At 44.2% G+C, this 16401-nt stretch overlaps 1 protein-coding gene across 1 annotated transcript in view; it reads left to right on the forward strand.

The window, feature by feature from the left end:
- The first annotated feature begins 1024 nt into the window (after positions 1-1024).
- LOC121269874 (WD repeat-containing protein 72-like) overlaps positions 1025-16401 on the forward strand; it is a 186140-nt gene continuing 170763 nt past the window's right edge. Inside the window, exons 1-3 of the mRNA XM_041174912.1 lie at positions 1025-1177; positions 5426-5526; positions 15793-15871. Of these exons, the coding sequence (XP_041030846.1) occupies positions 1025-1177; positions 5426-5526; positions 15793-15871 (333 nt within the window). The remainder of the gene's footprint in view (positions 1178-5425; positions 5527-15792; positions 15872-16401) is intronic.

Consider the following 16401-nt stretch of genomic DNA (forward strand, 5'->3'; position numbering starts at 1 on the left):
TGTGCATGGCTGCACTTTAAACATGGTGCCTGGCGTGATGAAGCGGCGAGGTGATGGTGTGGCGGGTGAATAAGAGCCCACCCACCATGGAAATGGCACATTTCCCCAGTATGCATAATTAATGTGAAGAATTTGGGACGATACAGGGTGAGAAGCCGCCATTGCGACCAACGGGTAAAACATCGTTTTTCTGGCCCGCTATAGCACTTAGTGCAAATCTGAGATGATTCCGCCCAGTGTCTTCGTACAATATATTGTAGAAGGCAAGGACTTTTTCCTGTGACCGAGAGAGTGACTTAGTGCTCCGTAGTGCATTTGTCATAGGTACACTTCTAATGCAGTGAATATAGGTTTGTTTTGTCCTGAAATATAATACATCAATATTAAATGTAAAGATGCAACCCCTTATTGTCAGGTGGGGCTTGCGTGTTGGAAGCATTTGTACCATTACAACATTGGCCAGATAGTGTGACCTTCTAAGTTTTGGATATGCATTTTTCTGAGTGCATAGAATTTAAGAAAACATGTTCAACTAGTCTCATTGGTTTATAGTGAAGTTTAAATAGTGAGAAAACACTGTGTATCTTTACGTGCAGAGGAAAGCTGGATAGTCGCATGTCAGTTTGAAAGCTATCAAACTAGAATGGAAAGCACCAACAGTAAAAAAGGTTCCACAAGCACTGGTATTCATGAGATTAAGAATTCATTAACAAGGTTTTTTGCGTGTCTCTGCTTACAGATCAGCACTGCGCAAAGGGATGAAATCGTATTCTGATAATGCAATTCATAAAAGCTAAGATTTCTTTACCAGATAAAAATTATGATGTCCTTCCCACTTTGACCACTAGGATTTCCCAAAACATCTTCATAGTCTGTTATGTAAGGAAAGTATAAACTGTGAACAGGAAATTTCAATACTGCTTAGAATGCTGACATTTGCCTGATGTGAAATTGTATTACCAGAATTTAAATCCTGAGCACATGTTGACACACACGAATATCGCTTTCAGGGGTTTTGATCGTCATGAAGAGTATTGTCCAACCAATAGCAGTGTGGGAGAGGAAAGCACCATCTCATTCAATCTGTGCCCTCATGTTAACTGATGACCAGCGAACAATAGTGACAGGAAGTCAGGAGGGACAGATTTGCCTCTGGAATCTGTCACCTGATTTCAAGGTTAGTATGTTGAATAATAAATTGCAATAAAAAAAATCTTTGCTCATTTCTGTTGACTAAAATACAATTTTCTTGAGGTTGTACAGTGGTCTGACACATATAAGCGCCAGAGAGAGAGAGAGAGGGAAATGTATGGCTTTGCATTTTATACTTTGATTTTAGAAAAATTAGATCTGTTAAGCATAAATGGACCTTTGTTCAACCTGTCTTTATGGTAACAGAACTTTATCTTTACACTGAAGTGTTTTATAAAGTTATGCATCTATCTCTATACATACTCCACACACTGGAATCATTTTTAATGGTCTGGAGAGGGCATCATCTCCAGGCCTGACTGAACTGTCATTAAAATCTTGTGTCTGGCCAGGAATCAATGTGGGAAATTGATTCATGAAGTGTGGTAACATGCTCTTTGTTGCAAAAAGAAACCTTCGTTTTGAGGTCACTTATCATTGGATGGGACCATAAAAGAGGGTGAAACTGCACTGTGCTGTTTACAATGAATGCCATTTAAATAGTTTACTAAGTGTGTTAAAATGGAATTTGTATAAACATCTTCATTACAAAGATCATTCAGAGCAATATCATCTCACGAATCCTTACTTCAAAGGGAGATGATATGTGCCTGGCCCTTTAAGAGTTTGCTTTGGAATATCTGTGGCAATTAAGTGAATTGTTTTTTTGTTTAAAGCAATATGACATGGTATTTTTATTGATTAAAAATGGGCGATGGCAGCAAATTCACTGTGATGATATCCCAGCCAGGCACAAGTCATTAATAGCCACAGTACCCCTATAGTAATAGGCCTGATATTACAGTTATCCTGCTCTTGCAGGGATGGTCAGGGTTGGTCACCCAAATCACCTTGAGATTGCATACTGTCCACTTCAATGTTATCATCTACCTCTGGGCAAGAGAGTCAGCAAATACATGTGTTCATGACAGACGCCTCAAACATTACTCTGTTCATTCTGCAGCTAACTCCCATTTCTTCTCCAATAGGACTTTCTCTAACCCTGCTATTGATGCTAATGAAAGGGAGATACGTTCACTAGACTGAAAATGTTACAACAACTTTGCTGTTGAAAATTATATCTTAAAAATCTCCCCCAGAATAAATTTTACTTTGGAATCTAAAACAGTCTCCATACTGTTCCAAATCCACCCAGGATTACAGGTGTCTCCGGGACCGTCAGCGTTCCTCAGACTGCTGTCCTCGCTGCATCCTGAGATCCACACTCGGAGCCATGCACCACCGTATGTACACATTCGACCTCTCTCCATGGAAGCACCGATTCACCCTCTCTCAAAGTGCCCTTGTTCCCAGTTCCATTTCATTCTTTGTCTCATCTGAAGCCTTATCAAGAAACATTTTCTCATCCTTTCAGTTGTTAAGGGACACAGGCTCCTTCCTACCTCTCCCTGGACCATGACCCCACCACCAAACATCAAGCCATTGTTTCCGGGAGTGTCACTGACCTCATCCTTTGGAGATCTTCCCTCCACAGCTTCCAACCTCATAGTCTCCCAACCTCAGACAGCCCACTTCTACCTCCTCCCCAAAATCCACAAACAGGATTGTCCCGGTAGGTGGATCCTGTCAGCTTGTTCCTGCCCCACAGAACTAATTTCTTCCTATCTTGACTCCATTCTCTCTCCCTTTGTCCAGTCTCTTCCCACCTACATCTGCGATTCCTTTGCCCTACATCTTATCAATAATTTCCAGTTCCCTGGCCTCAACCACCTCCTCTTCATCATGGACATCCAATCCCTCTACGCCTCCATCCCCCATCAGGATGGTCTGAGGGCTCTCTGCTTCTTCCTTGAACAGAGGCCCAAAAAATCCCCATCCACCACTACTCTCCTCCGTCTGGCTGAACTTGTTCTCTCACTGAACAATTCCTCCTTTAACTTGCCTCATTTCCTCCAAATAAAAGGTGTGGCTATAGGTACCCGCATGGGCCATAGTTCTGCCTGTCTCTTTTTGGGGTCTGTGGAACATTCCTTGTTCCAGTCCTACTCCGGCCCCCTCCCACAACTCTTTTTTCAGTACATTGTTTCGGTGCCGCTTCATATTCTCATCAGGACCTGGAAAAATGTATTGATTTTTCTTCCAATTTCCACCCCTCCATTACTTTCACATGGTCCATCTCCAATGCTTCCCTTCCTCTAACTCCATTTCTGGTGATAGACTGTCCACTAATATTCATTACAAGCCCACTGACTCCCACAGCTACCTCGACTACAGCTCCTCACACTCTGTTTCCTGTAAAGACTCCAACCCATTCTCCAAGTTTCTCTGCTTTCATCACATCTGTTCCGATGATGTTACCTTTCAAAACGGGGCTTTTGACATGTTTTCCTTTCTCCTGAAACAAGGGTTTCCCCAATCATGTCCCACCCATCTCCTGCACCTCTGCCCTTGCTCCATCCCCTCCCTCCCAGAACCATGATCGGGGCCCCTTTGTCCTCACTTTCCCACCCCATCAGCCTCCACATTCAAAGGATCATCCTCTGTCATTTCTGCCAACTCCAGCATGACGCCACCACCAAACACATCTTCCCCTCACCCCCCCCACCACTGTCAATATTCTGTAGGGACCGTTCCCTCTGGGACACCCTGGTCCAGTCCTCCATTACCCCCAACTCCTCATCCCCTTCCCATGGCACCTTCCCATGCAATCACAGAAGGTGTAACATCTGCCCCTTTACCTCCTCCCTCTCCTCACTGTCCAAGGTCCCAGACACTCTTTTCAGGTGAAGCAGCGATTCACTTGCACCTCCTTCAATTTGGTCTACTATATTCACTGCTCCCAATGCGGTCTTCTGTATGTTGTGGAGACAAACGCAGACTGGGTGACCACTTTGCGGAACACCTTCGCTCAGTCCACAAGCATGACTCAGACCTCCCTGTCGCTTGCCATTTCAACACACCGCCCTGCTCTTGTGCCCACATGCCTGCCCTTGGCCTACAGCAATGTTCCAGTGAAGCTCAACGCAAACTGGAGGAACAGCACCTCATCTTCCAACTAGGCACTTTACAGCCTTCCGGACTGAATATTGAGTTCAACAACTTGAGACCATCAACTCTCTCCTCCAGCTTGACCCCTTTCTGATACAATATATTTTTCCCCCCACTCCCCACACCCAACAGGGCCATCAGTCACCTGTGCTTTCACAGAGCGCTGAGCCTTGTTCTGCTATTGACACATACTATTATCTTACCTTTATGCCACTATCAGCACCTCCTTTAGTCTCTTACACTATCATTAACACTCCCTTTGTCCTGTGTCCATGGAATTTTTGTCAAATCTCTCCTGAGCTCCCATCCATCCCTGATCTTCTATTTTCCTCCACCCGTTCTTAAACAGTATAAAATTCAGCACATTTCTGCCTATCCTCAGCTTTGAAGAAGAGTCATATGGACTTGAAACGTTAACTCTGTTTTTCTCTCCAAAGTTGCTGCCAGACCTGCTGAGTTTTTCCAGCATTTTCTGTTTTTACTTCTGTCTCCTTACTCGAGGAGTTAAAAAGTACAGTTGTAGAAATGATGGGCTGAATTTAATACTCTCCCCCGAGGTGAGTTTGGTGGGGGTGCGGGGAGGAGGGTGGAGCATGGGGGCGCTGCCATCCTCCCACCTCGGCCTCAATTGAATCCAACGCAGGCTCTTAGATGGCCTTTCTGCCTCATCACATAATTAGTGCCCACTTAAGGGCATTAATCCTGCTGCTAATGATATTCATTAACCCAGCAGTGGGCATGGGACTCGCCGTGCGAGGAGAAGCCCGAAAAGCAAACCCTGCCAAACTTGCTTTTGGTCTTTTGGGCTGGTGAGGTGGGGGTGTGGGGCATGTGGAGAGGGGACCCTCCTTCAAAGGCCCTCGGTGCTTGATGGAGGGACCCAGCATCAGGTGGGTGAAAAGGCTCGCTGAGAACCAGCCCTCTGCTCATGCTGCTGACCACCCCCACCCATTCCCCACCTCACGACCCCCATCCCGTATGGGGTGTCTCGCTAACCTTGGGCCTTAGTGGTGCTGCTGAACAAAGCACAGCTGCTGGCCTCTGATTGGCAGCAGTTCTCAAGGGGCTGGATTTCCACCCCGGGGTCCTAAACGGAGGAGGTGTGGGGCTGACGCTGGTTCTCTAGCCAGTGTGTGAGACCCTCATTGCCTCCATTAAGTACCACCCAGTGTTTTTTTAGGTTTGTTTAATGCATGTGTACTAGCCCTGTTTTGTATTCTCCTAGACTCTACCAAGAATCTTCCTGTTTGGTCACACTTCTTCCGTTACTTCCCTTGGAAAAGCAAGTGAGAAGCAACCATATATCGTCAGTGCAGCTGAAAATGGGTAAGTCTTCCTGACTAAATGGGTCAAAGTATCGATGCCAAATTCAAGCTTTGCATCAAATGTGACCAAGCGAGTAGGTGAGCCATTCTCAAGCTTCAGCCAAAACCTCTCCTAACGGGCACACAAGTGGCCTTCCTTCTCTCTGGCCCTGCTTCCCAGCCTGAGAGTAAGGACCTGGCCTCTTCTTGAGAATTTAGCACAGTTTGGGCATTGAACCATATCTCATCACTCCAAGGTGCAACTTTCAAAGCACCATGCATGTTACAAAAGCCAGGCGCATATAGGATTATAAATACCTAGCAGAGGGGGAGAAGACAGCAATTCCGTTGGAAGTTTTTATTACCCTGGGCTCCAAGATCCACTCACAACCCTGTAATTATTAGCATATTTCATATCAAATAGGTACACTTCCACATTGATAGCCTCTTAGTGATAGTTTGAGTCTGTGTTACTTATTGGTGTTGACCCTCTGCATCGAGGTGAAGGATAGTAATGATAAGATTGAACCAGAAGGTGTCAATTATATGACTGGATAGTTTGTAATTCGTTCTTTTGGGAGCAGAATATATGAAAGTGAATTTACTGGGTAAGAGCACACCAGGAAGTTATGATCTGATTGACTTAACACTGTTATGTGCACATTTTAAAAAATTATTCATTCAAGGGATGTGGGCTTCGCTGGCTAGGCCAGCATTTATTGCACATCTCTAATTGGCCTTGAGAAGGTGGTGGTGAACCGCTGCAGTCCATGTGTAGGTACACCCACAGTGCTGTTAGGAAGGGAGTTCCAGGATTTTGACCCAGCAACAGTGAAGGAACGGCGATATATTTCCAAGTCAGGATGGTGAGTGTCTTGGAGGGGAACTTGCAGCTGGTGGTGTTCCCATCTATCTGCTGCCCTTGTCCTTTTAGATGGTAGTGGACATGGGTTTGGAAGGTGCTGTCGAAGGAGCCTTGGTGAATTCCTGCAGTGCATCTTGTAGATGGTCTACACACTGCTGCTACTGTGTGTCAATGGTGGAGGTAGTGAATGTTTGTGGATGTGATGCCAATCAAGTGGGTTGCTTTGTTCTGGATGGTGTCAAGCCTCTTGAGTGTTGTGGGAGCTGCACTCATCCAGGCAGGTGGAGAGTACTCCATCACACTCCTGACACACATCCAGGCCGGTGAGTGCACCTCCCACCTCACCATCATTCCTGGGAGAGCTTTTGGCTTTCTCAATTTTGGTGAAAAATATGGAGAATTACAAAAGAGCTTTGTTCACAAGTAGGAATGTCAATAACTACAAGAACTGGCCAGGTTTCGTCGGCACTACTCTCACTGCTGATCACTCCAGAAGTTTCTCATTAAAGTTTAAGCCTCATTAAGCAGGTGGATTTTATGGTATCAGAATGTTACGTTGTAGCAGCAAAAGGATGCCCAAAGGATATAGTCTCAACAATTCAAATAATTTACAGTGTGGTAGTCTTCCATGTGTCATGTAAAACATTTACGGGTGAGAATGACAGTAATTCCTGCATTGAAACTGCTGTTTCCTTTTAGATTTGATGTGTGTGGCTGTGGTGTATCCTATTCAGTTCTCCAGCAAACTGTGGTGTAAATTCACCACTGGAGAATCAAGGAGCATAACAGTCTAACTTGTGGCATTTGTCACCAATATTCCCACGAAGGCAAATTCCAGGTCCTTGTCTTTTTGAGGTCCACTTCTTCTCCTTTATTATAATTCCAAAATATATTACTTCATGTTTCTTTACCTTAAACTGTATCTGTCAATTATCTATCCACCCTGCCAGCTTACCTGTGCCCTCTTACAGTCGTTCACAGCTTTGTCACCAATTTTCCATATGCCCGAATTTGATGTCATCAGCCAATCTCCATGCTGGAAAACACAGGTTACATCTCAGTGTGAAGCCCTGTGCCAAGGTGAAGTCTGTCTCCTCCAAGCTTCTTGTAGTTTCTGCCAATGCACCAAGTGTCACAGTGTGCATTCCCATCAGCACACACCGTCCCATCAAAGTCCATGATCTTGCCACTCCCATTTGCTGCTGAGTGCGTGATAGTGGTGTGTCGTGTGAAGTCTTGGTGGAACAGTAGGTAGATGATGTCATGTAAAGATGCATTCATTGGCCGTGACCATCCCTATGAGGTTGTTGAAATTTGAGATTCTGCACTTGTATTATGGTACAACCAATGATGAGATTGCACTGAGAGTTGTATTCTGTGAAAGGAAGCAGTTGTCAATTAAGGCTGTTACAGATTACGTTCTCGAATTAAAGGAACTCTCTCATCATAGTTGGTATGGTGTGAACTTAGAGATGGCCTTTAGAGACTTATTCGTAGAAGGCTTAAAGAGCAGTGAAGTTCAGGCCTACTTTTTGAGCAGAGGCTATAAGCTGATGTGGAAGGAGGCCTACGTTGGACCCACAGCCTGGCACACAGCAGAAAGAGACAGTTGCAAATTACAAGAAAGTTCTTTTTCTGAGTCAGCAGGGAGGTCCACTGGATTTCAGCGAGATCCAGGTCACAGCAGCCAAGCTCACAGACTCTGTCAGAAATTTAGGTATCACCATTGCCATGGTAGGCACAACCATTTAAATGCCCCCGTTTCTAGTTAGTGTGCTATGTTAGTGTGCTATGTGCTAGTTAGTGTGCTATGTTAGTGTGCTATGTGCTAGTTAGTGTGCTATGCCTGTGGGAAAGTCTGTCATACCCAGACAGCATGTAGGAGTAGAGGAAACAGTAATGTTCCATCTCACAGCTATGCACCAGGTCGAAGCCATGGTAGATCTAAAGCTTGTTCAGGAGTCTGCAAATCCTCGAATGCGCACATGATAGATATGGAAACAGAAGTTGATACTGTCAAGCAGGAAAATCAAGAGTTGTACTCCATCAGAGAGCAAGAAAAACAGCACAACAAAGGTGAGAGTAATGGGGCTGAAGATAAAATTTCAGCACCCACAGTAAGAATGAAAGTCAGAGTTTCACTACTTACTTTCATCGTTGATACAGCCACGGCTGTGCTTGTAATCCTGAAAGGAGAGTAGCAGAAGTCCCTAAGTCACATACCCTTACACAAAACTGTGTGAAACTGACTAGTTACTCCATAAATTGTATACCAGTGTTAGGGGAAGTTAATCTGAAGAGTGGAATACAATGATACCTCCTATAACCTGCCATTGGTGGTTGTAGGAGGGGACAAAGTTTCCCTGATGGGAAGGAATTGGCTTAAGAAACTATGGTTAAACTGAGATGAGCTATTTAATGTAAATACGTCACATCAACAATTTCCAGTTCCCTGGCCCCAACCGCTTCCTCTTCACCATGGACGTCCAATCCCTCTACACCTCCAACCCCCACCTGGATGGTCTGAGGGCCCTTAGCTTCTTCCTCAAACAGAGGCCCGAACAATCCCCATCCACCACTACTCTCCTCCATCTGGCTGAACTTGTTCTCACACTGAACAATTTCTCCTTCAACTCCTCTCACTTCCTCCAAATAAAAGGTGTGGCTATGGGTACCCGCATGGGCCCCAGCTATGCCTGTCTCTTTACGGGGTATGTGGAACATTCCTTGTTCCAGACCTACTTCCACAACTTTTTTCTCTAGTACATCGATGATTACTTTGGTGCTGCTTCATGCTCTCGTCGGGACTTGGAAAAATTTATTAATTTTACTTCCAATCTCCACCCCTCCATCATTTTCACGTGGTCCATCTCTGACACTTCCCTTCCCTTCCTTGACCTCTCTGTCTCAATCTCTGGTGATAGACTGTCCACCAATATCCATTACAAACCCACCGACTCCCACAGCTACCTCGACTACAGCTCCTTACACCCCGCTTCCTGTAAGGACTCCATCCCATTCTCTAAGTTCCTTCGCCTCCGTCGCATCTGTTCCGATGATGTTACCTTCAAAAACAGTTCCTCTGACATGTCCTCCTTCTTCCTTAACCGAGGTTTTCCACCCACGGTCATTGACAGGGCTCTCAACCGTGTCCGGTCCATCTCCCGCGCATCCGCCTTCATGCCTTCTCCTCCCTCCCAGAAACACGATAGGGTCCCCCTTGTCCTCACTCATCACCCCACCAGCCTCCATATTCAAAGGATCATCCTCCGCCATTTCCGCCAACTCCAGCATGATGTCACCACCAAACACATCTTCCCTTCACCCCACCTGGCGGCATTCCATAGGGATTGTTCCCTCCGGGACACCCTGGTCCACTCCTCCATCACCCCCTACTCCTCAACCCCCTCCTATGGCACCACCCCATGCCCACGCAAAAGATGTAACACCTGCCCCTTCACTTCCTCTCTCCTCACCGTCCAAGGGCCCAAACACTCCTTTCAAGTGAAGCAGCATTTCACTTGCATTTCCCCCAACTTAGTCTACTGCATTCGTTGCTCCCAATGCGGTCTCCTCTACATTGGAGAGACCAAACGTAAACTGGGCGACCGCTTTGCAGAACACCTGCGGTCTGTCTGCAAGAATGACCCAAACCTCCCTGTCGCTTGCCATTTTAACACTCCACCCTGCTCTCTTGCCCACATGTCTGTCCTTGGCTTGCTGCATTGTTCCAGTGAAGCCCAACGCAAACTGGAGGAACAACACCTCATCTTCCGACTAGGCACTTTACAGCCTTCTGGACTGAATATTGAATTCAACAACTTTAGGTCTTGAACTCCCTCCTCCATCCCCACCCCCTTTCTGTTTCTTCCCCCTTCCTTTTGTTTTTTCCAATAAATTATATAGATTTTTCTTTTCCCACCTATTTCCATTATTTTTAAATATTTTTAAATCTTTTATGCTCCCCCCACCCCCACTAGAGCTATACCTTGAGTGCCCTACCATCCATTCTTAATTAGCACATTCGTTTAGATAATATCACCAACTTCAACACCTCTCTGTTCTTTTGTTCTGTTGTCTGTGACATCTTTTGATGATCTGCTCCTATCACTGCTTGTTTGTCCCTACAACCACACCCCCCCCTCCACTTCTCTCCCCCCACCCAACACCCCCCCCCCCCCCCCAATCACACACACCTTAAACCTGCTTATATTTCACCCCTTCCTTGGATTCACCTAGATCTGTTGAAGGGTCATGAGAACTCGAAACGTCAACTCTTTTCTTCTCTGCCGATGCTGCCAGACCTTCTGAGTTTTTCCAGGTAATTCTGTTTTTATTTAATGTAAGGATGAGTCAGAGTTTGTCTGTATTGCGGAAGTGTGAAGAGGGCATAATGTGGTCCTTGAGCAAGGAGGACCAAATGATGAAATTTGCCATCAGTATGATAAGTAATTTAATCAGCAGATTATGCAAATGCAGATGTTCTTTCAAGATTTCTGGTAAATACTGATACATTTCTAGCCACTGAGTTACCTGTAAATTACTTTATGCCAGTGTCTGGCAGAGAAATTAGTAAAGAAACTCGCAGGGAGGTGATGCTCAGTTTGGTTATGTCATAAATGGCTGGCCTGAAGCGTGTGATGAGAAATTACAGGAATATTTCACACACACAAATGAGCTGAATGTTGATCAAGGCTGTCTTCTATGAGGTTCAAGAGTCATTATTCCCTCAAGGTTTAGGGAAAGATTGTTAGAAGAACTTCATCAAGAGCAACAGGGATAGCCTGTGTGAAAGCAGTAGCAAAAAGCTGTTTTTGGTATCCAAAATTAGATCGAGCTGTTGAAGAGCTGATGAAAAGTTGTGGAGAATGAGAAGTGACGGAACCAAGGTTCTTTTCATTCCATGGACAAGCGCAAGGAGACTGTGGGAACGAATACATATCAGTTTTGTTTGAATGGAAGCAGTAGCTTGTTTCGGTTGATAGCTGTAGCAAGCAGATGAATATTGAGTCCATACCCAATCCACAAGTGTCAAAACTATTGAGGTTTTGCAAAGTCAGTTTGCAATTTATGGATTACCAAAGGCGTTGGCATCAGATAATAGTCCAAAGTTTATGTCAGAAGAGTTTGAGATATTTCCGGGTAAGAATGGAGTCAAACACCCTCTAATACCACCATATCACCCAGCATTGAATGGTGCCACAGAAGGTAGTGTACAGATTGCGAAGAGGTCTTTGGAAAGTATTTCCTAGGTGATAAGCTGGGCAGTAATTTCCATGTCTCTCTTTGATGCAGGCTAGACAATTTTCTGATTTCTTACAGAATAGTCCCACAATATACAACAGGTTGCTCACTTTACGAGTTAGAGTTTAAACACGCTACTAGGGCAATATTTAGTTTGCTTAAGCCTGACGCCAATAGTAAAGTAAGAGAAAAGTAGGACAATGTATGGATGAGTCGTGATATACCAGGCAGAGAACTTAGAGAGTTCTGTGCTGGTCAGAAGGTCATGGTGAGAAACCACTGAGATGATAAGGAGAAGTGATTGGAGTTGTTGGGATTCACGTATCTAGTGAAGATTGGAGAGAAACTCTGTCAGTGTCATTAATGTTATTTGCTTGAAAGAGGAAATCAGACAAAGGGAGAGCATGAGAACCTTCTATAGTTCAAATTCCTCCTCCTCCCAAATGAAAATCAGAAAGAAAGTGAAAGTCAGAAAGAAATGGAAAGTTTGCCGGTATCACAGAATCCACCAGTAGAGCAATGAGAGTCAGCGTCTTTGACTAAGACAAATCAATCAATGCCACAGCCCCAAGCGTTAAGTGGAGTTGGTAGTTAAAGTTCAGATTTGACACAGTCGACGATATTGAGAGACCAGAGTCAAGCTAATGGAAATAGAAGAAGATATCCAGACAGAAAGAGAAAGAAGCCAGATGGGTTAATTCAAAGTTTGTAGGAAGGTAGAAAAAATAACTCATTCTTTTCATTATTTCATGTCAGGTGATATTCTTGTTAAACACACACTGATGTTAAAGAAAATCATTTTTTTTTACTCTAGTATTTTGGTTATATAGATTTTGGTTGTGATTGCAGTAAAAACAATTATGCAACCTGTTAAATTTCATATATTGTTGATGTTGGTTTAGTCATATTGTATTCTGAGAACTGATGTACATGCACCGTTTTACATTTTCTAGTGGGATACACAGCACAGCTCCCCTTTAACAAGGGCAGGCTGCCATGGAACGGTTAAGGCTGTGCATTGTGGTTGACGTAAACATCGGGCCCCCTGTTGAATGTGCAGCCAGCCAGCTATGTGTTCTGCGCTGGGCTGCGTGCTGAAATCATTTAGGTGAGGAGTCACAGTGAAGTTTTCATGCTCCCTGCCTCAACGAGACTGGGCACATGGAAACTGAACCAAAAACAGGCCTTTTCCAATTCTTCACTGTTTCTTTGCTCCCCAGATAATGTCTGGCGTGCTGAGCACTTCCAGCATGTTATGTTTTACTTCAATTACTCAAGCCTAGCTTGTTACTTTCCACAGCTTATTTCAGAAGGCTGGAAACCATTGTGCTCCTTGGGGTACTTGTCCGACTCCCTCTGTCCTTAGCTCTGAGATGTTCAACCTCTTTCCCAGCCAGATATTCACTCAGCTCTTTTATCTCAATGAAGGAAATAATGCAATATGATTTGCTTTTCTTAGGAATCTATTTCATGTATCCGCTAACCTGTTGAGGGAAATCAATGTTTCCTTCTGTGTTTTTTTTGGTTTATTTGATGCTTTCGTCGACACCATCAACAAGTTTCAGCATTTTAAAGACCAGAATGTTTCATTATTAAGATAAAGAGATATGGACCCAGACCTTCTGTTCCCCAGGTTGTTGCCTGTTGTGGGCAGGTGGGGGTTGGGGAGGGGTTACTCCAGAGATGCACTGGGGGACCCCTACCAGAAGCCCCCATGTAAGGATTGCATGGCAATTGCCCGGGAAGTTCAAACTTCCATTGAACAATTACCTTTCACCGGGAACCAACTGGTACTCCGATTTAAATCGCAGCCTTCGGATGGTTCAGACTGTTGTACACGAAGAGCTATCCACGAAATGGTAGAAGAATTCAAACCACTTCTGACTCCTGGGTAACCATGGTACTGACCCACCCCCCCAATGGACCTTCCGACCACCCTCCCCACCCACCTCACCCTGACTAGCTCGTGCCCTAAAAAGGGGGGCACGTTTTCCTTTCTCCTGACTCTCCCGCACTCGACACACGGCTTTGGGAGCCCACTCCGCTGCACCGTTCTCACCCGGCCCGATTTGGAAGGTCGGTTGAGAAAGGTGTGGCTGCATTTTAGCGTAACTAGGAGCAGAGTGGCAATCCAACTGTGATTGCCGCTCCACAAAAGATACCAACCCTGTTAATATCTCTGTATTCTTCCAAACTCCCTTGTTAACAATAATTGGTCCAACTCCCTTAATGATGTCAGCTGACTATGTCAAATCTCCTCTCTGGGAGCTGGTTTCCATGGGGTGGAGTAGCAGATGTTTTTTTCACTAATCTCCAACCTTGCTCAAGGCTTGTGAATTTTGTGCTTGTGCCCTAGATTTCTGTGTAACTTAAGTAGCTTACGTGAACCGTATCTGTAACCTTTCATCATTTTAAAGATCAGTATTGCCTTTTGCTCCAGTCTTTTCCCCAGCGAATATTTGTTGTCACTTAAAAATTCTTCATAGTATTATCTCCCAAAGCCTGCAATCATCTGGGTGAATCATCTGAACCCATCCTTTACTCTTTTTGAGATGAAAACAGCAAGTGCTGGAAATACTCAGCACATCTGGCAGCATCCGTGGAGAGCAAATTAGTGTTCATATTTCGCCTCGAGTGTGACCGTGCTTCAGAACTATAGAAGCAAAAGAGGGCCTTTTGGTATTATTTTGACAGGCTGCCTGTCTTTTGAGTCATACTCAGCTCCAAGTGTCCCTGGAGCACAGAGTTGCAAGATCCAATATCCAAGATTTGCTCGATGCTTCCATGACCAGTGGCCACTGCAAGCAACATAGCTTTTCTTTTGTTGGGTTTGCAATGGTTCACTTTCTTACACTTTGGACCTTTGGCTTCCAGCATAAGTTTGAACCCTGTGAAAAATGGAAATATGACAAAATATATGTAATAAATGTAAATGACAAGAAGGAGCTAGCCGAATGATTGGCCTCAATTATTCCAATCCCTGGATTGAAACGTAATCTCTTACAACCCCTGGTGAAATCTGTGTATCCCAAGGTAGGAGAACAGGTGCTTGAATCTTGTAAGTGAATCTAGTCAAGAGGTGATCGTATCAACTTATTCCTGTTTTCCCCTTTCCCCCTCTACTTTACCCCGGCTGTGATTCCATGGTATGTACATCCGATATCCGTTCTGTTTCATTCTATGTAGACGTGGCCCCTCTCATGTAATGGACCTCGATATTTAATATACCCAGTTTCAGAGCTTGAAGGTGACGGGAATAATCTGTTTATCAGTAACAATCCTTTAGGCACACTCTCTCAAAACTGTGAAATTTAAGTGGATGGCACCAGCAGGAAGGGTATATTAGCTGGAGGCATGAGGGAGAAGCCCACCTGCTGGCCAAGTGCTACTCCAGATGCTCACCAACAGCATTCATTTGCTCACTTAAATTTTGCAATAGGACTCTATTTGATTGAACGAACCGTGTAGACAAGTGGAACTCCAAACATCATCAGTGCAACTTGTTACATACAAATATTACCTGATATACATGCAGAGAGGTAAACTGAAGCATTGTGGTGCATGACAGAATGCAAATCACATCTCAGTCTGTGGCGACATTGTGTTACTTCTGCAAGGTTTAATAAGCGTTGCAGCTTTTTTACTAATTTTGGAAATTACTGCTTTGCAAAATGTTGCCATTGGGTGGCACTGTGTCTTCATAGTAAAGAGAACTACGATCCTGGTAATTGGACTGTGGAAAGAGGGGAGAAAAAAAACTGTGTAAGTCTTTAGAATGCGTGGTCGTTGTGAGAAGTCCAAGTTTAAGTTGGATGAAAGGCACCATTTGTAAATTGGATGTGACTCATACTCATGATGGTCAATTTGCTACATTGAAGTCATAATACCAGTTTACCTACAGTTTCTTGCAGACTGTATGGAGGTTGGTGGTTAGTTTCATACTGAGGCTTCAAGCTGAGCTGTGGGGTGTAACAGAGGAGCAGATATGTCATCCCTTTTTAAGTAATGGACACAGCAATGTCTTGCTCAGGAATCTGCAACAACAACAACAAAAAAAAACAACTTTATGGTTTGGGCCATATTTAACCGTGACACTAAAGAAAATCTTGGTGCTATAAAGTGATTTCAGTCAATTGACTAGAAATGTTGAAGGAATAATATTTGAGGTACCTTTTTCAGGGAGATGTGTCTTTGGAATGTCACCAGTGGCCAGTGCATAGAACATACAAAACTGCCCTTCACCCACACTGCAATCTATGTAAGTACTCTGACTTTTCATGCAATGCTTCTACGTTTGATACATTTGGTCATGTGCACTGCTGAGCATTGAAATTTGAAAGCATATAAGACTGTGATCTTAGAGTTTTTGAAAAATTGCTGTTACTGATCGCTGTTACATTGATTTCAAAGGCATTTACTTCAGTGTTCTACAAAAGCAAACCATTATTCTGAACTCGTAAAGAACACTAGGTTCCTTTTAAAGGTCTGAAATTGACATTAATGCCCGGTTTAGCTCGAGAACTTTTGTGCAAAGCTACATGAGTCTGCACGTCAAAATAAAAACAAATGACTGTTAATTTATGAGACATGGCCTAAGATCATTGTTTAAAGTAATTCCTGGTGCCATCAGTTAGCCACAACTAACATTCAGAAGGTTTGAAAATGTCACCATCAAACTCAGAAGTCATTGGCGTCTGAAGGTGTGTGTAACAGGTACAATTGTACAGCGCCATCCCAGTAAAGAAAATGCCCCCAGGATACAGCTGGAGCACCTTAATGTGAAACATT

The sequence above is a fragment of the Carcharodon carcharias genome, chromosome 26 (genome assembly GCF_017639515.1).
Source record: "Carcharodon carcharias isolate sCarCar2 chromosome 26, sCarCar2.pri, whole genome shotgun sequence".
Lineage (NCBI taxonomy): Eukaryota > Metazoa > Chordata > Chondrichthyes > Lamniformes > Lamnidae > Carcharodon > Carcharodon carcharias.